At 39.8% G+C, this 18376-nt stretch overlaps 1 protein-coding gene across 1 annotated transcript; it reads right to left on the reverse strand.

Annotated features, from left to right (window-relative positions):
- Window positions 1-939: 939 nt before the first annotated feature.
- LOC111980207 (membrane-spanning 4-domains subfamily A member 4A-like) lies at window positions 940-18376 on the reverse strand. The gene is made up of 7 exons (XM_024010890.2): window positions 18063-18376; window positions 17811-17927; window positions 17327-17383; window positions 16873-17037; window positions 16440-16562; window positions 13300-13389; window positions 940-1355 (listed from the first exon to the last, which is right to left on the reverse strand). Exons 1-7 carry the CDS (start codon window positions 18348-18350, stop codon window positions 1260-1262), a joined length of 936 nt encoding a protein of 311 aa, XP_023866658.2. The 5' UTR covers window positions 18351-18376; the 3' UTR covers window positions 940-1259.

The following is an 18376-nucleotide window of genomic DNA, read 5'->3' on the forward strand; positions in this document are numbered from 1 at the left end:
TTACACACAAGTCCTCTCACGAACAGCAACATACCGTCTACACATCGGTTTGGATCTCAGGTAAGTTTTCAGGTAAGTAATTAGGTAACTATGCATGTTTAAAGGCCACTCTGGGTAAGTATGCATGTAATAAAACGCCACTCCAGGTAAGTATACATATTTTAAAAGGAGGATTATATGACAAAAGAACAAAACATTCCCAAAAGCTCTTGTTGAGGATGCTTTGCTGCCTCAGGACCTGGACAACTTGCCTTAATAGAAAGAACCATGAATTCTGCACTGTATCAGATAATTATACAGGAGGATTATTCAGGCCATCCATCTGTGAGCTGAAGCTGAAGCTGAAGCGCAGCTGGGTCGTGCAGCAAGACAGGGATCCAAAACCCACAATCAAGTCCACATGAAAATGGTTAAAAAGCAACACATTTGAAGTTTTGGAATGGCCTAGTCAAAGTCCCAGACCTAATCCCAATTGAGATGTTGTGGCAGGACTTGAAACTAACAGTTCATGCTTTAAAACCCACAAATGTGGCACTGTAGAAGCAACAGTCATTTTTCATACTTTGGTCATCATACATTGATCTGGTTTCTTAAAAAAAATCTAAATTTTGACTGTTCATGACATTTAATGTTGCACATGCTCAAGATAGAAAGGATATAGGCTAATTCCCAATGTAAACATCCAAGCACCACTCCCTCCTTATCAGGATGTTTTCAGACCCTTCAACCACTCCTCCAAAAATATTCATTTATTTAGGTCTAGCCCTACTTTCAAGATCAATATTTACCCAAAATATGAATGTCATTAATTACGTTGTATGAAAGATAAAAGTGACTCCCAACTCACATTTTTTTCTGTCATTTTATTTATTCGTTTAAGTCAAGACTTGTTTCAAGACATTAAGTTAAATATGTATTTGAATGTTATTAAAAAAAGTGATGCCTCATTGTCATATAATGTGATGTAGCAGTGGCTGATGTTAGTTGATAAATGTACTATACTTTTATATAATAAATTCGAATTAAATTATATCAATAAGAAAAGAGAGAAATTACAAAAACATGAAGTTAAAAAAATCTGCCATATAGTAACCTAATCATTATACTGAAACATTACATTACACTATCAATATTGAACTGTCAAACTATTCAGATCAGTGATGTGGTGCCAAACATTGCCTGGCTTGGATGAGAAAAATAGCCCTAGAGAACACAATTTTAACAAGAAAAAGAGCGATGTATTCACAGAAGTCCAATTCTCAAGGGATGAAAGCAGTGTTTTTTGGGGGCAGGGGGTACTGTTGAAACCCTGTTCCCATATCGTCTCCCTCAGGAACCTTTGGGTAGATCACAGTCTGTAGAAACAACACAGTACATAATAAAACAGATATGTCCCAAATGGCACCCTATTCCCTATACATAGTGCTCTACCTTTGACCAAAGCCCACACCCTATACCCTAAGTAGTGCACTATATAGGGATTAAGATGCCGTTAATACAATAGAGAGATGTTAACAAAAAAGCTACAGTACACATGCTCAGTATTTACAATTTAAACTGATTACTTACTAGGTTGAGCCTGTAGAGCACAGGTGTCAAACTCATTCCACGGGGGGCCGAGTGTCTGCGGGTTTTCGCTCCTCCCTTGTACTTGATTGTTGAATTAACATCACTAATTAGTTAGGAACTCCCCACACCTGGTTGTCTAGGGCTTTATTGAAAGGAAAAAACACAAACCTGCAGACACTAGGCCCTCCGTGGAATGAGTTTGACACCCCTGCTGTAGAGTGTCAATATTGCATGATCATCACATCCTTGTTATTATATAGTTTTTAAGTTTTAAGTTTTATCTGTTAGTCTTTCAATGTTTATTTCTAATTCAGTTCAGTTTCAGTTCGTTTTCAGACCTTTATTGTTCGTTTTTATTTAGTTTAAGTGATATATACAGTGGGGAGAACAAGTATTTGATACACTGCCGATTTTGCAGGTTTTCCTACTTACAAAGCATGTAGAGTCTGTCATTTTATCATAGGTACACTTCAACTATGAGAGACGGAATCTAAAACAAAAATCCAGAAAATCACATTGTATGATTTTTAAGTAATTAATTTGCATTTATTGCATGACATAAGTATTTGATACATCAGAAAAGCAGAACTTAATATTTGTACAGAAACCTTTGTTTGCAATTACAGAGATCATACGTTTCCTGTAGTTCTTACCAGTTGCACACACTGCAGCAGGATTTTGGCCCACTCCTCCCTACAATCTTCTCCAGATCCTTCAGGTTTCGGGGCTGTCGCTGGGCAATACGGAGTTTCACGCCCTCCAAAGATTTTCTATTGGGTTTAGTGTCTGGAGACGCTAGGCCACTCCAGGACCTTGAGATGCTTCTTACGAGCCACTCCTTAGTTTCCATGTTTTGCTTCGTGTCGTTGTCATGCTGGAAGACCCAGCCACCACCCATCTTCAATGCTCTACTGAGGGAAGGAGGTTGTTGGCCAAGATCTCGCGATACATGGCCCCATCCATCCCCCTCAATACGGTGCAGTCGTCCTTTCCCCTTTGCAGAAAAGCATCCCCAAAGAATGATGTTTCCACCTCCATGCTTCACGGTTGGGATGGTGTTCTTGGGGTTGTACTCATACTTCCTCTTCCTCCAAACACGGCGAGTGGAGTTAGACCAAAAAGCTCTATTTTTGTCTCATCAGGACCACATGACCTTCTCCCCATTCCTCCTCTGGATCATCCAGATGGTCATTGGCAAACTTCAGACAGGCCTGACATTCCACTGGCTTAAGCAGGGACCTTGCGTGCGCTGCAGGATTTTAATCCATGACGGCGTAGTGTGTTACTAATGGTTTTCTTTGAGACTGTGGTCCCAGCTCTCTTCAGGTCATTGACCAGGTCCTGCCGTGTATTCTGGGCTGATCCCTCACCTTCCTCATGATCATTGATGCCCCACGAGGTGAAATCTTGCATGGAGCCCCCACGCAGACGAGGTGATTGACCGTCATCTTGAACTTCTTCCATTTTCTAATAATTGCGCCAACAGTTGTTTCCTCTCACCAAGCTGCTTGCCTATTGTCCTAGCCCATCCCAGCCTTGTGAGCAGTCACCAATTTTATCCCTGATGTCCTTACACAGCTCTCTGGTTTGGCCATTGGTGGAGAGGTTGGAATCTGTTTGATTGAGTGTGTGGACAGGTGTCTTTTATACAGGTAACGAGTTCAAACAGGTGCATTAATACAGGTAATGAGTGGAGAACAGGAGGCTTCTTAAAGAAAAAACTAACAGGTCTGTGAGAGCCGGAATTCTTACTGGTTGGTAGTGATCAAATACTTTGTCATGCAATAAAATGCAAAAATTATTTAAAAAATCATACAATGTGAGTTTCTGGATTTTTGTTTTAGATTCCTCTCTCACAGTTGAAAGTTTACCTATGATAAAAATTACAGACCTCTACATGCTTTGTAAGTAGGAAAACCTGCAAAATCGGCAGTGTATCAAATACTTGTTCTCCCCACTGTATATATATATAACTATAACTATATATATAGTTATATAGTTACATATTATTTATTTGTATTTGTTTTGTTACATGCTTCCTTTAAGTGTAGACTAACAGTGAAATGCTTATTTACGGGGAGAAAAATAATAAAATGAGGAATAAAGACACAATGAGTAACGATAACATGGCTATATACACGGGGTACCAGTACAGAGTTGATGTGCAGGGTTACGAGGTAATTGAGGTAGATATGTGCATATAGGTAGGGGTAAAGTGACTAGGCAACACGATAGATAATAATCAATATCAGCAGCGTATGTGATGAGTCAAAAGAGTTTGTGCAAAAGGTGGTCAATGCTTTTTGGTTAACTATTTAGCAGTCTTATGGCTTGGGAGTTGATGCCATTCAGGGTCCTGTTGGTTCCAGACTTGGTGCATTCAAACAGCTTGCCGTGCAGTAACAGAGAAAACAGTTTATGACTTGGGTGGCTGCAGTCTGGATTATGTTTAGGGCCTTCTTCTACCACCGCCTGGTATAGAGGTCCTGGACTGCCAGGTCACTGACCTTCTTCTTATAGGCTGTTTCATTGTTGTTGGTGATCAGGCCTACCACCGTTGTGTCATCAGCAAACTTGATGATGGTGTTGGAGTCGTGCGTGGCCATGCAGTTGTGGGTGAAAAGTGAGTACAGGAGGGGACTAAGCACACACCCCTGAGGGGCCCCCATGTTGAGAGTAAGCGTGGCGGATGTTTTGTTCCCTACCCTCACCACCTGGGGCGGCTCGTCTGGAAGTTCAGGATCCAGTTGCAGAGGGTGGTGTTCAGTCCCAGGGACCTGAGCTTAGTAATGAGCTTGGAGTGCACTATGGTGTTGAACGCTGAGCTATAGTGAATGAACAAATCTAATTTTATTTGTCACATGCACAGGAATACAGTACACAGTACACTGTGAAATGCTTGCTTACGAGCCCTTCCCAATGATGCAGAGTTTAAAAATTACAATAAAAAATACAACAAATACACAAGAATGGAGCTAGATACAGGGAGTACCAGTAACAGATCAATGTGGAGAGGTATGTACAGTTGAAGTTGGAAGTTTAAAACTCATTTTTCACATACTCCACAAATTTCTTGTTAACAAACTATAGTTTTGGCAAGTCGGTTAGCACATCTACTTTGTGCATGACACAAGTCATTTTTCCAACAATTGTTTACTGACAGATTATTTCACTTATAATTCACTGTATCACAATTCCAGTGGGTCAGAAGTAGAGGTCGACCGATTATGATTTTTAAACGCCGATACCGATAACGATTATTGGAGGACCAAAAAAAACAATACCGATTAATCGGACGTTTTTTTTCATTTATTTGTAATAATGACAATTACAACAATACTGAATGAACACTTATTTTAACTTAATATAATACATCAATAAAATCAATTTAGCCTCAAATAAATATTGAAACATGTTCAATTTGGTTTAAATAATGCAAAAACAAAGTGTTGGAGAAGAAAGTAAAAGTGCAATATGTGCCATGTAAGAAAGCTAACATTTAAGTTCCTTGCTTAGAACATGTGAACATATGAAAGCTGGTGGTTCCTTTTAACATGACATGCTGACCAGACCAGACACGTCGCGTGCGCGAGCGTCGCAAAATAAATTTAGAAATCCATGTTTTTCAAGAATTACACCCACACTGCTTGCGCGCGCCAACGAGTGTCTGCGACACCAAGGGCTAAAATAGATGTCGTTCCTATTTCTGACGCAGATCGCGCTGCAAGTCCTGCCTCTCCCATCTCCTCATTGGTTTATAGAAGCAGGTACCCACGTGCCATCTCCTCATTGGTTTATAGAAGCAGGTACCCACGTGCCATCTCCTCATTGCTTATACCCACGTGGGTGATAGAAAGACGAACTGTTTTGCCGGTAGTAGTGGTAATACAATGAAAGTTTAGATGCGATCACCATATAATTTAAACGATGAAAAAGCCTGGAAGGAGGAGAGATGACTAGAAACGATTCGGTTGGCCATTTTATGTGTGGATTAATTGTCGGAGTAGAGATCGTTGTGCATTTCAGGTAAAATAACAACTCAATGTTTATATCCCAGGACAAATTAGCTAGCAACAGCAAGCTAGCTAAATAGGACACATTAACGTTAGCTAGCAAGTGCAACTAACTAGCTAAATTACCATACATGTTTAATGCTTTTCGACCTGTCCCCAAATTAATGTCATTGGTTCAGAGTTTGTTTTGATATTTTAACCTGCGTGTCGTGATCGCGTTTGGTGTGGGGGGGGCAAAATACATTTATGCACGATAGCGCACGATGGCGCACGCGCGCAGCCGGTTTGGGCAAGGTGAGTCTTCAATATTCCCAGGTAAGAAGTTTTAGGTTGTAGTTATTATAGGAATTATAGAACTATTTCTCTCTATACCATTTGTATTTCATTAACCTTTGACTATTGGATGTTCTTATAGGCACTTTACTATTGCCAGTGTAACAGTATAGCTTCCGTCCCTCTCCTCGTTCCTATCTGAGCTCGAACCAGGAACACATCGACAACAGCCACCCTCGAAGCAGCGTTACCCATGCAGAGCAAGGGGAACAACCACTCCAAGTCTCAGAGCGAGTGACGTTTGAAACGCTATTAGCGCGCACCCCGCTAACTAYCTAMCCATTTCACATCGGTTACACCAGCCTAATCTCGGGAGTTGATAGGCTTGAAGTCATAAACAGTGCAATGCTTGAAGCACAACGAAGAGCTGCTGGCAAAACGCACAAAAGTGCTGTTTGAATGAATGCTTACGAGCCTGCTGCTGCCTACCACTGCTCAGTCAGACTGTTCTATCAAATCATAGACTTAGTTATAACATAATAACACACAGAAATACGAGCCTTAGGTCATTAATATGGTCGAATCCGGAAACTATCATCGCGAAAACAAGACGTTTATTCTTTCAGTGAAATACGGAACCGTTCCGTAGGGAACTCCTTCTAGACTGTTGGAAAAGCTTTCCAGGTGAAGCTGGTTGAGAGAATGCCAAGAGTGTGCAAAGCTGTCATCAAGGCAAGGGGTGGCTAATTCAAAGAATCTAAAATCTAAAATGTATTTGGATTTTTTTTTTTTTACTTTTTGGGTTACTACATGATTCCATGTGTGTTATTTCATAGTTTTGATGTCTTCACTATGTAGAAAATAGTAAAAATAATGAAAAATCCTTGAATGAGTAGGTGTGTACAAACTTTTCACTGGTACTGTAGGTGTTCCTCTTGTCCAGGTGGGAGAGGGCAGTGTGGAGTCCAATAGAGATTACGTCATCTGGGGATCTGTTGGGGCGCTATGCGAATTGGAGTGGGTCCAGGGTGTCTGGGATAAGGGTGTTGATGTGAGCCTTGACCAGCCTTTCAATGCATTTCATGGCTACATATATGAATGCTAAGGGGCAATAGTCATTTAGACAGGTTAGCTTGGCCTTCTTGGTCACAGGGACTATGGTGGTCTGCTTGGAACATGTATGTATTACATACTGGGTCAGGGAGAAGTTGAAATGTCATTCAAGACACTTACCAGCCGGTCAGCGCATACTCTGAGTATGTGTCCTGGTAATCCGTCTATGAATCCTTGAATGTTTGAATGTTAACCTGTTTAAAAGGTTTTACTCACATCGGCTATGGAGAGCAAGATCACACAGTCATCCGGAATAGCCCGTCCTCTCATGCATGGCTCAGTGTTGCTTGCCTCGAAGCGAGCACAGAAGGCATTTAGCTCATCTGGTAGGCTTGCGTCACTGGGCAGCTTGCGACCTGGTTTCGTTTTGTAGTCCATGATAGTTTGCAAGCCCTGCCACATCTGACAAGAGTCAGAGCCGACGTAGTAGGATTCGATCTTAGTCCTGTATTGACATTTTGCCTGTTTGATGGCTCTTCGGAGGTGGTAGCTGGATTTCTTATTAGTGTCCCACTCCTTGAAAGTGGTAGCTCTAGCCTTTAGCTCAGTGTGGATGTTGCCTGTAATCCATGGCTTCTGGTTGGGATATGTACATCAAATCTAAATCAAATCATATTGTATTTGTCACATGCGCCGAAGACAACAGGTGTAGGTATACCTTACTGTGAAATGCTTACTTACAAGCCCTTAACCAACAACGCAGTTCAAGAAACAGAGTTAAGAAAATATTTTCTAAATAAACTAAAGTAAAAAATGTAATAATAAGTAACACAATAAAATACAGAGTCTATATACAGGGGTGTAGGTTGGTCAAGGTAATTTGTACATGTAGGTGGGGGTAAAGTGTCAGTGTAAATAAGGGGGGGTGTCAGTGTAAATAATTGTTCAGCAGTCTTATTGCTTGGGGGTAGAAGCTATTAAGGAGCCTTTTGGATCTAGACTTCACGCTCCGGTGCCGCTTGTCATGCAATAGCAGAGAGAACACTCTATGACTGTTGACTGTTGACTGGGTGACTGGAGTCTTTGACAATTTTTTGGGGTCTTCCTCTGACACCGCCTAGTATATAGATCCATACATACAGTGCATCGACGACAACGAATCCCGGAATATATTCCAGTCTGTGCTAGCAAAACAGTCCTTTAGCTTAGCATCCGCTTCATCGGACCACTTTCGTAATAAGTTCGTCACTGGTACTTCCTTTTGAGTTTTTGCTTGTCAGCAAGAATCAGGAGGACAGAGTTATGGTCAGATTTGCCAAAGGGAGGGCGAGGGAGAGCTTTGTGAGCATTTCTGTGTGTGGAATAAAGTAGATCAAGAGTTTTGTCCCCTCTAGTTGCACAGGTGACATGCTGGTAAAAATAAGGTAAATCTGATTTCAGTTTCCCTGCGTTAAAGTCATTTTTCTTGTTTTCTATACAGGTCATTGAGTGTGGTCTTAGTGACAACATTGGTTTGTGGCTGTAAATCACTGGAGGCTGCTGAGGGGAAGACGGCTCATGATAATGGCCGGAATGGAGCAAATGGAATGGCATCAAACACCTGGAAACCATGTGTTTGATGTATTTGATACCATTCTACTGATTCCGCTCCAGTCATTACCACAAGACCGTTCTCCCCAATTAGGGTGCCACCAACCTCCTATGTGGTAAATAGACAGCTACGAAGAAAAATAGATGAAAACTCTCTTGGTAAATAGTGTGGTCTGCAGCTTATCATGAGGTATTCTAACTCAGGCGAGCAAGAACTCAAGACTTCCTTAACATTAGAGATCGCGCACCAGCGGGAGTTAACAAAGAGACACACCCCTCCCCCTTAGTTTAACCCGAGGTTGCCATTTGTTCTAAATGATACATGGAAAAACCAGCAAGATGTATCTTATCCATGCCTTTGTTCAGCCGCCTCTCTGTGAAACATAGAATATTACAGTTCTTCGTGTCCCGTTGATAGGATAGTCTTGTGTTCTAATGATTGTACATTAGCCAATAGAACAGAGGTTAGGGGCGGTTTATTTGCTTGCCAACATAGTCTCATCAGGATGCCGGCTCATTTGCTTCTTTTAAGTCCCAGGGATTAGGGTTTGGTCCGGAGAAAGCAGAACTGCCGACTTGTTGAAGTAGAAATTGTCATCCAAATCGAGGTTAGTGATCGCTGTTCTGATGTCCTGAAGCTGTTGTCGGTCATAAGAAATTATGACGGAGACATTATGTACAAAAAAAGTTACCATCAGCGTAAAAAAAAAAACACACAAAATAGCAGAATTGGTCAGGAGCCCGTAAAATGCACTGCAGTGCCATCTGGTACCCAGAAAGCATGGTCATAGACAAGTCATAGACTATTTTCTCTGCTACGGCAAGCGGTACCGGAGCGCCAAGTCTAGGACCAAAAGGCTCCTTAACAGCTTCTACCCCAAAGCCATAAGACCTGTGAACAATTAATCAAATGGCCACCGGAATATTTACATTGACACCCCACCCCCTCCTTTTGTTTTGTACACTGCTGTTACTCGCTGTTTATTATCTATGCATAGTCACTTCACCCCTACCTACACGTACAAATTACCTCAACTAACCTGTACCCCCACACATTGACTCGGTACCGGTACCCCCTGTATATAGCCTCGTTATTGTTATTTTATGGTGTTACTTTTTATTATTTTTTACTTTAGTTTATTTGGTAAATATTTTCTTAACTCTTCTTGAACTGCACTGTTGGTTAAGGGCTTGCAAGTAAGGTCTACACTTATTGTATTCGGAGCATGTGACAAATAAAGTTTGATTAGATTTGATTTAGGAGCCATTTGGGATGGATAGTTATTGTGTGTTTTTTGGGATGTCACTTCTTGCAACTGACGGGCAGTAAAACATAATAAGGTAATGGGTTTGGTTAGCCGTTCTCATGACTCCAATGCTATACATTGGAGTCATTCCACGTCCCTTTTAAGTAGCTGAGGTGATTTGGTGAAATGCTCTATCTAGAAACAATTTACCCTCGATTGCGACGCGGTTTTGGAAACTGTGAACACAACTTAATTATCATCCAAAATGACTACAAATACAAACGATACACTTACTGTTTGCTGTTTTACCACAGATTTCTACAGTGTTTTTTTGTGTAACACAAACTGTAAAGCCCAATATGCTGTCATTACTAAACTTCTGTAGAAACCTCTTTTGTAGAAACCTGTTTGTAGAAACCTGTTAATATGCCTCAGTACAGTTACTTAGTAATTTTGTAGTCATTACTCAAAACTGGACCCGGTAGGGGGTCCAGATTTGAGTTGTATCAGCTTCAAAATTCTGAATAACACCTCGACTAAGCCTTCCCAGTGTGCCTTGCCTTTTTGAGTGAATGTTAGCACCTGAAGAGGGTTAAATCAAGGCCTTATACCTTTTAAAGGGTTACTAAATTATGTTATTTTAAACTGTAAGGTCTCCTCTCAGGAGACCTCTGTGTGTGTGTTAACACCTGTTTTTGAGTGTTGTGACGTTCAGACACTATCAGAAGGCGTCTACGTTCAGACTCCTCCTGTCTGAGAACACAGGGCTGCCACAGATGAAACCAGCCACCTGTCAGAAGATGCTTACACTCGTTCACCTTGTTATGACCCTATACTTGTGATGAAAGGTCAAGTTTCGGTCAAACCCACTTCTGAGCTTTTAATTGCTGATAAGATGGTTGCTGCTGTCAGGTGGAGGTTAGATTGATTAAAATGTTGTTGCCAGGGAAACTCACGCAAGGACTGGGAGAGGCTATATGAGTTACAGTATGTCTTAGATATTTTGCAGAACCTGGGGAGAGCTATTATGTACTGTACTCTGTACCAACTTCTGCCTACAATTGTATTACTAAAGGAGTATTTTAATACTTAAACAAAGAGTCTGTGTTTCCTTTCCATTACTCATGTATGTTTGATAATTATATAGATCTGATCATTTGTTGAAGAAATTGTCCAACACACCCATGACTGTATTTGTTAGTGACAGAGATGTGTATGTTGGAATCGTTCATTTTCACTCCTGTGGCCTTCACCAAGTGAGTTCCTATGCAAATGTTATCAGTATAATTCAACTGAATGAAAACACATTATAAATCTCATAAGGCCTTATTTTCAGTGGCCTGAAACACATGGCTCAAAGGCCACATCAGGCCTGCAAGTAAGGTTGCAAAATTCCAGTAACTTTAACAAAATTCCCAGATCCTGGTTGAAGGATTTCCAGGAATCTTACAACCGAGATTTCTGGAAAAACTGGGAAATGTACCCAAATTTTGCAACCCTACCTGCTAGTCACATTATGTTGACTTGCAATGTGATGTGTAATTCCTAATGGAATCCAGCCAGAGTTACGCTATCCACCAGTTTAACGTTTGAATCACCCCCAACCTGAATTCATAATGACTACCAGGGTTAGGAACAGTGTGAGGAGACAACCATTTAATAAACTAGAACAACCATTTCAGTAATGGGAGCAAAAAATCTAACTAAATGATTGGATTAGTTTAGAAAAATTTATGTTATTTATCTTTGTGTAGCATAAGTTAAATCAATGAATCACTCAATGTACATGCATTGGGGTGGCAGGTAGCCTAGTGGTTAGAGTGTTTGGCCAGTAACACAAAGGTTGCTAGATCGAATCCCTGAGCTGACAAGGTAAAAAATCTATCGTTCTGCCTCTGAACAAGGCAGGTAACGCACTGTTCCAAAGCAGTCATTGTAAATAAGAATTTGTTCTTAACCGACTTGCCTAGTTAAATGAGAAAAAACAGATATTTAACACAATTCCCCAAAAATCTAGATGCATTAGTGCATGCTGGGAAAAATAGTTAATAACTTTACAAAGAATTGTTGATGTGACTTCTCATTTAGTTTTGAGTCAGTACCACATCAATATTTTAATAATAATGACTTTACATTGACTTTGAGTTCAACTCACTAGAGGTATTTGAGTAAAAAATGCCTTGGAGTTTACAGTGAAGCTTTAAACTGACACGTTTCTTTGTTTCCCTCCGAGTTTCCATTAGCTCAGGAAGTGCAACGCAAAACATCTCAGAAGAATCTGTGTTAAAGCGGCGCAGAGTAAATGTGTCTTTTGTATTTGTAAAATCATTTTGGGGTAATATGAAAGTATAATTTCAGAGGTTTCCAAAACCGCATTGCACACAGTGATTATTAGCAGTTAGACAGGGTATCTGGAAAGTTTAACCTGTTGGCCATGCTGTGGTCAATTGTTCAAATGAGAAACCTATGGCTGTATGAGCTTGGATTCTCATGAGCTAAAGTTAGGTTAGGTAAAAATTATAAAGTCGCAAATGACAAAAATCCCCAGGAGTTAATCGTTCAGTTGAAAATTTTAGCTTTTTAGTAACTTTGATGAGCAGACGATGCCATTTGACTGTTGTTAAGGTGTTGGAAAAGTGTTCTTTACAATGATGTATATAAACCCTGGATTACTGGTGCTATGTATTGGCCATTGAGAGCTTTCACACCACCGATCAGCCGTATTCACACTCTCCATTAGGAGCAGTCCTCCATACGAATGAATGGAATTATACAGTATTTCAATTAAATGTTTCAAGGACAAAATTACACATATTTGTGTTGTTGTAGGGGGGACAGTAACATTAGTACTATCTAAAAAAAAGACTTTAAGGAAAATGTTTTTATATATTTACAAATGTTTATTTTTAGCTCACATAATATAATTTGAAAGTATGCATTAAGGTGTCTGTAATATAATAAACGTGTCAAAAACGAATGTAGACATTAATACATGCATTTCTATAGCTTCCAAAATCTTTTTTTTTTTTTTACATTGGAGCAGGAGTGCCAAGATGGCTGTGCCCGGTGGCTTCAATAAAGTGTCCCCTGTCAGTCAACCAGAGGTTATACACACCATTGGTTCTATCGCTTCTAACTATGTCGACGATTTTAATTAGCTGATATGGAATTTCAACTGGATATAATCAGGACCACCTGGTGAGTTTAGCATAGAGCAAAATGTACCAGGTTATGTTATGGGAACAGCTAACATGTAGCCTTTGATCACGTGCAACTACGTCAATGATTTAATTTGGCCGATGCTTAAACTTAAACTAAAAATTTTCTAATGTTCGCAAGTACAGCCCCACAGAATTTTACACAGTGACCAACGTTTTGATGACACATTTTTAAATGAAAGCTTTTGCAGTGGAAGTAAAACATTTTTTTTAAATAATTACTCCAGAAACTCAGTTACTAGGACATTGTTGAGATATTCTAAATTTTTATTTGAGATAATGAGCAGCCTATTTTATAAAGCAAACTCTGCAATTCAACCTCCAAATATATCATACCTCGTAGTTGCTCTGAGGAGGGAAAGGTCCGTTGCTTGGAGTCATGCTGCCATGAGGTACCGGTATTTGATTCCCAATGACGAACACTTGCTAAAAGACAGACATGTACATTTTAAGTTAATTTATATAAACTGCTTATCAAATATACAGGTTTCATGATTGCTCAGCGCTCTTACAGTTGCAGAACAAACACTATATAGACAAAAGTATGTGGACACGCTTTCAAATTAGTTGATTCAGCTATTTCAACGGGTGTCGTTGCTGACAGGTGTATAAATCGAGCACACGGTCATGCAATCTCCTAAGACAAACATTGGCAGTAGAATGGCCTTACTGAAGAGCTCAGTGACATTCAACGTGGCACGGTCATAGGATGCCAACTTTCCAACTAGTCAGTTAGTCAAATTTCTGCCCTGGTCAACTGTAAGTGCTGCTATTGTGAATTATACAACGGGTGGGTCTAATCTTGAATGCTGATTGGTTAAAACTGCATTCCAGCCTGTGTCTATTCCACAATTTACCACTGGCTCGATCTATGCCGTTAAAATGCCTATTTACTCTGTTCCATCTGACTGTGCAATCCACTGTCTCATCAGCCCAGCCAAGCAATTTATAAACTTGATCTCCACTATAAAAAGCATCTAGACATTATCTCACAAAGACCACTCCTTCAAACAGAATCCTTCCAGATCTTGAGATTCTTAGTCTGCGTTTACGGACTGCCCTATTCAATTCAACCCACATGTTTTCAATGGATTTTAAGTCCGGAGACTGAGATAGACATTGCAAAATGTTGAGTTTGTGGCCAAATAACCATTTCTTTGTTTTTATATTTATTCTCGGTAATACCAATTACCCCACCGAAGACATTCTTTAAATATGTATACTCGCCATGACAGAATATATATGCGTAAATAAAACTCATAGAATAAAAAGGAAAGTTTGACATCTTCCAAAGTCTGAGGGTGGTTTTAACCTTCCAGACTTGGAATTGTATTAACTCGCCACACAAGGCTTTTGCTCGCAACATATTGTTAAGTGCACTAAAGAAGAACAATGGGTACATATTGAAGTTGTGCATGCTAATCCTCAGAGTCTTTTCACAAGTCTATTTTCAAAGGATAAAGAAGAACATTAACAATTCAATAGTTAAGAACACTATAACCATGTTGAAGAAAATGAAATGCATACGAAAAGAACCAATATCACTCCCTAAAAACACAACCCTATAGAACAATCCTTGGATAGCTTTTCAGAGTTCACCGATAAATTGGCCCCATGGAAAACTGAAGGCATAGGAAATAAAATGATTTCCATTACAGAATTAAAAAGCAATTTTAGACTGACTAATATAGACATTTTCAAATACATGCAATTGAAAAGTTCTATACACGAAATTTCTATCTGAAATCTTTTGGACATCAAAGAAATGTTGAGGGAATCCTATTTGACTCAGAAAAGGATACACATAGAGTTTTGATAGGTAATACAAATATAAATAGATCAAGATTTAAAAAGAACTGATATTGACACAAGATGAAGGGAGTGTTGGAACATAACTAATCAACACATACACCAGTGCTGCTGTGAACCGCATCACAAGAGACATGCTAAACGGAAGACGTATAAAAACAATGTCATCTTTGATGCAATTTCAATGTTGTTTGAGTTGCTTTGTGTGGCACCAAATTTGCTTGAGACTATTTTACTGCAAAACTGCTCACTGAATCCAAGTTACTTGACATAGGAGTTTCAAAGAGCTGTCAGTCAAGGCGAGCTCAAGAATATAAGCTCCCTCTCACTCAGCCTGTCTTTTCAAACTTCTTTTCAAACTTAAAAGTAATTTTAAGAATGACTGTTCAGGACCTTTAAGTGTACAACTAGCAAGTACTCAATAATTCATGTCTTCTGGGAGTGCTATAAAGTCCAAAAGTTATAGATGGAGTTAGAAAGTTGGCAGCCAGAAGTTTTACAATGTAAGTTTACTTTTAATCCCTCTATATGTATATTTCAAGACATGGCATATGAGGGTGTGGTGAAATACTCAATGGGGTGGACCATACTTTTCTCTTCAATGATTCTGAAAAACTTCTCCTAAACTGGCACTGTACATCTTTCGTTCATGCTGAGAAAAGAGAATTTCTCCCATGAATCAGAAATCCTTCCTAGGTTTGAGCTCACGGCCGCTGTGTTGGCAGCAAATTGTCATAACAAAGGTAAGAACCGTGAGCTCTCCCACATCCACACACTGGAGCAGGAGTTGGAGCAGGAGTGCCAAGATGGCGGTGCCTGGTGGCTTCAATACAGTGCCCCCTGTCAGTCAACCAGGGGTTATACACACCATTGGTTCTATTGCTCCCTAGTGGTCGGGAGTGTAATTGCCCAAATAATACCATAATATAAGATACACCCAAATTGGCTCCTACACTGGCTGAAGTTCATGATGCCATTGACCTTAACAAGGGGCCCAGGATCAGTGGAAGAAAATTAACCCCATAACATCAAAGACCCACCACCATATTTTACGGTAGATATGGGGTTATTTTCTGTGCATTCTCATGTCGATGCCAAACCCACCACTGGTGTGCGTGGCCAAAGCTATTTTCATGTCATCCAACCAATGTAAATGCCTGGAGTTTACTAAACGTCATTGGCACTTGGATTGGACACTGTGATTTGGTCAGATGACATGAACATAGAGCTATTTGGAGAACCCCATACCATAAGCGCAGACAAAGGATATCAATGATCTGGAAGGATTCTGTACAGAGGAATGGTCTAAGATCCCTCCCAATGTGGTCTCCAAATCATAAAACATTTTAGAAAAAGTGTCAGTGCTGTTATCCTCGCACAGTGAGGTATTGAAAGGTATTGAAAACAGGGGTGTCATTAATTTTGACCCATACCTTTTGAGAAAAAAAAATACTTGTTAAGCAAAATCTCTTTCTCTAAGCAATTGTATTAGTATACATTTTGGTTGCATACAATGTAGCTCAGTATTGAATGATTTACTTTATACAGTCATTTCTGCTCATTTTTATCAAGGGTGTCAATCATTTCGGACCACACTGTATACGGAGCTAGATTTCTGTTTAAATCTTGTACCACATTTTGACAGAAATCTATGTCCATTGACTCACCTCAGGGGTGGAACGGCAGCACTGGCAGACAGCTCTGCAGGCGAATGACGAGACACAGATGGACACTATAAACTCCAGCAGGGAAAAAACAACCAAAACACCTGAAATTCCCTGGGACCTGACCTATAGACAGAGAGGAACAGGAAACAGCAGTTAACTAGACTACACTACCATTTTGGAGCAATTATGTACAATTAAACTCCCATTTCAGCGTGGGCTAACAAGAAGTGTAAATTAACTCAATAGCATCTCATTCACGATTGCTTGCATGTTGGAGATGTCACATATATGCTACAAATTGTGTATAATTTCAACAAATAAAAAACATTCAACAGTATGTACAAAAGTCTAGCAATACGATTATAGATGATAAATACCCCTTTACTGATTTAAAAATATCTCCTGACCAAAGGAATAAGAATTTGGTATATACCCAATACTGTTGACAGACATAGGATGGAGGGAGGTATGAAGGATAGCCTGGATAGTCACAGTAGTAGTTGTAAAAGATGATCCCAGCACTGTCTAAAGAATGCAGAATGGTGCCAGTAAGAGCAGTAACCGTGGCGACAACATTCATTCCAAGGGAGCCTTTTACCTAAGGGACATAGAGCAGAAAGAGGACATGATGGATTGGTTGTGAAGAATAAAATACAATATAGAATACAGTGTGTTGACAATCATTATTACATGTCTTTATTAAAGGTGCAATCTGCAGTTGCTGAATCGCCAGTGCCCACCCCACTGCTTGTGTTGTGGGAGGAAAACAAGCAGGTTGAACGAAAAAACGAGGGCCTATGTATAAAGTAGATTCTGTTTTGAAATAGAGTGGAACTTCATAAATCAAAAGCCTAAACTTTATTGAGGAAAAAATAGTTGATACTAACCAGACATGTGTTCAATTTGTTGTCAGCAGCAACAGTTAGAGAGCCTGCAATGACATACTGAGAAGGAACAAGGAAGGTATTATATAAGTGTGCATCCCAAATGGCACCCTATTCTCTACACAGTACACTACAAAAGTAGTGCACTATATAGTGAGTAGGGTACCATGTGGGATAAACATATTTCTGCAGTATGACCAAAGTTCAAATTCAAGTTTAATTATTCCCACATAGAAGTTAATATAAACTGAGTGTTTAAATGGCATAGGCCTAGCCAAATGCATATACAGTGATAAAAGTCATTAGTTAAGTAATTTGTTATAAAGCATTACCATAAATGAAAGATTTTATATTTTTTTCATTTTTTGACATTTGTTTTTAATGTATTTCTTTTCAAATTGTGACATGATTCAATTATTGTGTTTTGTTGGCATCAAGAGAGACAGGAAATGTAAGGTAGGATTGTTAGACAGAACAGCTCACTCACAATGATAGATCCCCAGACAAATATTCCGCTATTTACTCCAATATTATCTACTTGTGGTCCTGTAGCCATCACGATTCCTGTCAACAGCATCAACAAACCAACCATGATCTGTACGGTCTGTGAGAGAAAAACAAAGTACAAAGCAGGAAATTCATTTACGTTCCAATACGTTGGAATCCCAAAAAAACAACCAAAATTGTCTTATTTTTACTTCAAAATAATCTTCAAATTATGTAAAACAGAAATTCTTACCCCCAGCGCTTTTGGTTGCCCTGCCCGGAAACTTCCCAGCACTGAGGAAACCGTCTGTCCCAAACAGTGAGGGGCAGAAGCGACCCCTACGACCCCCATCCCGTTGACAGTGGGGTGTACATGGGTGATGACCACCACCCCGTTAGTGGTGGTTGTTACAGAGCTGGACATCTTCGCAGAGGAGAGAAGGATGTTTGTAGGACAGTAAGAGGTGATACGGCTGGTCAGTGGTGTGTTGTTGAGCCTCATGTAAAGTTTATACTCTACCTGGGACTTCCAGATAATCATTTACTTGGGATTGTCATGCATAATAG

This window comes from Salvelinus sp. IW2-2015, linkage group LG20, assembly GCF_002910315.2.
Source record: "Salvelinus sp. IW2-2015 linkage group LG20, ASM291031v2, whole genome shotgun sequence".
In the NCBI taxonomy this organism is placed as follows: domain Eukaryota; kingdom Metazoa; phylum Chordata; class Actinopteri; order Salmoniformes; family Salmonidae; genus Salvelinus; species Salvelinus sp. IW2-2015.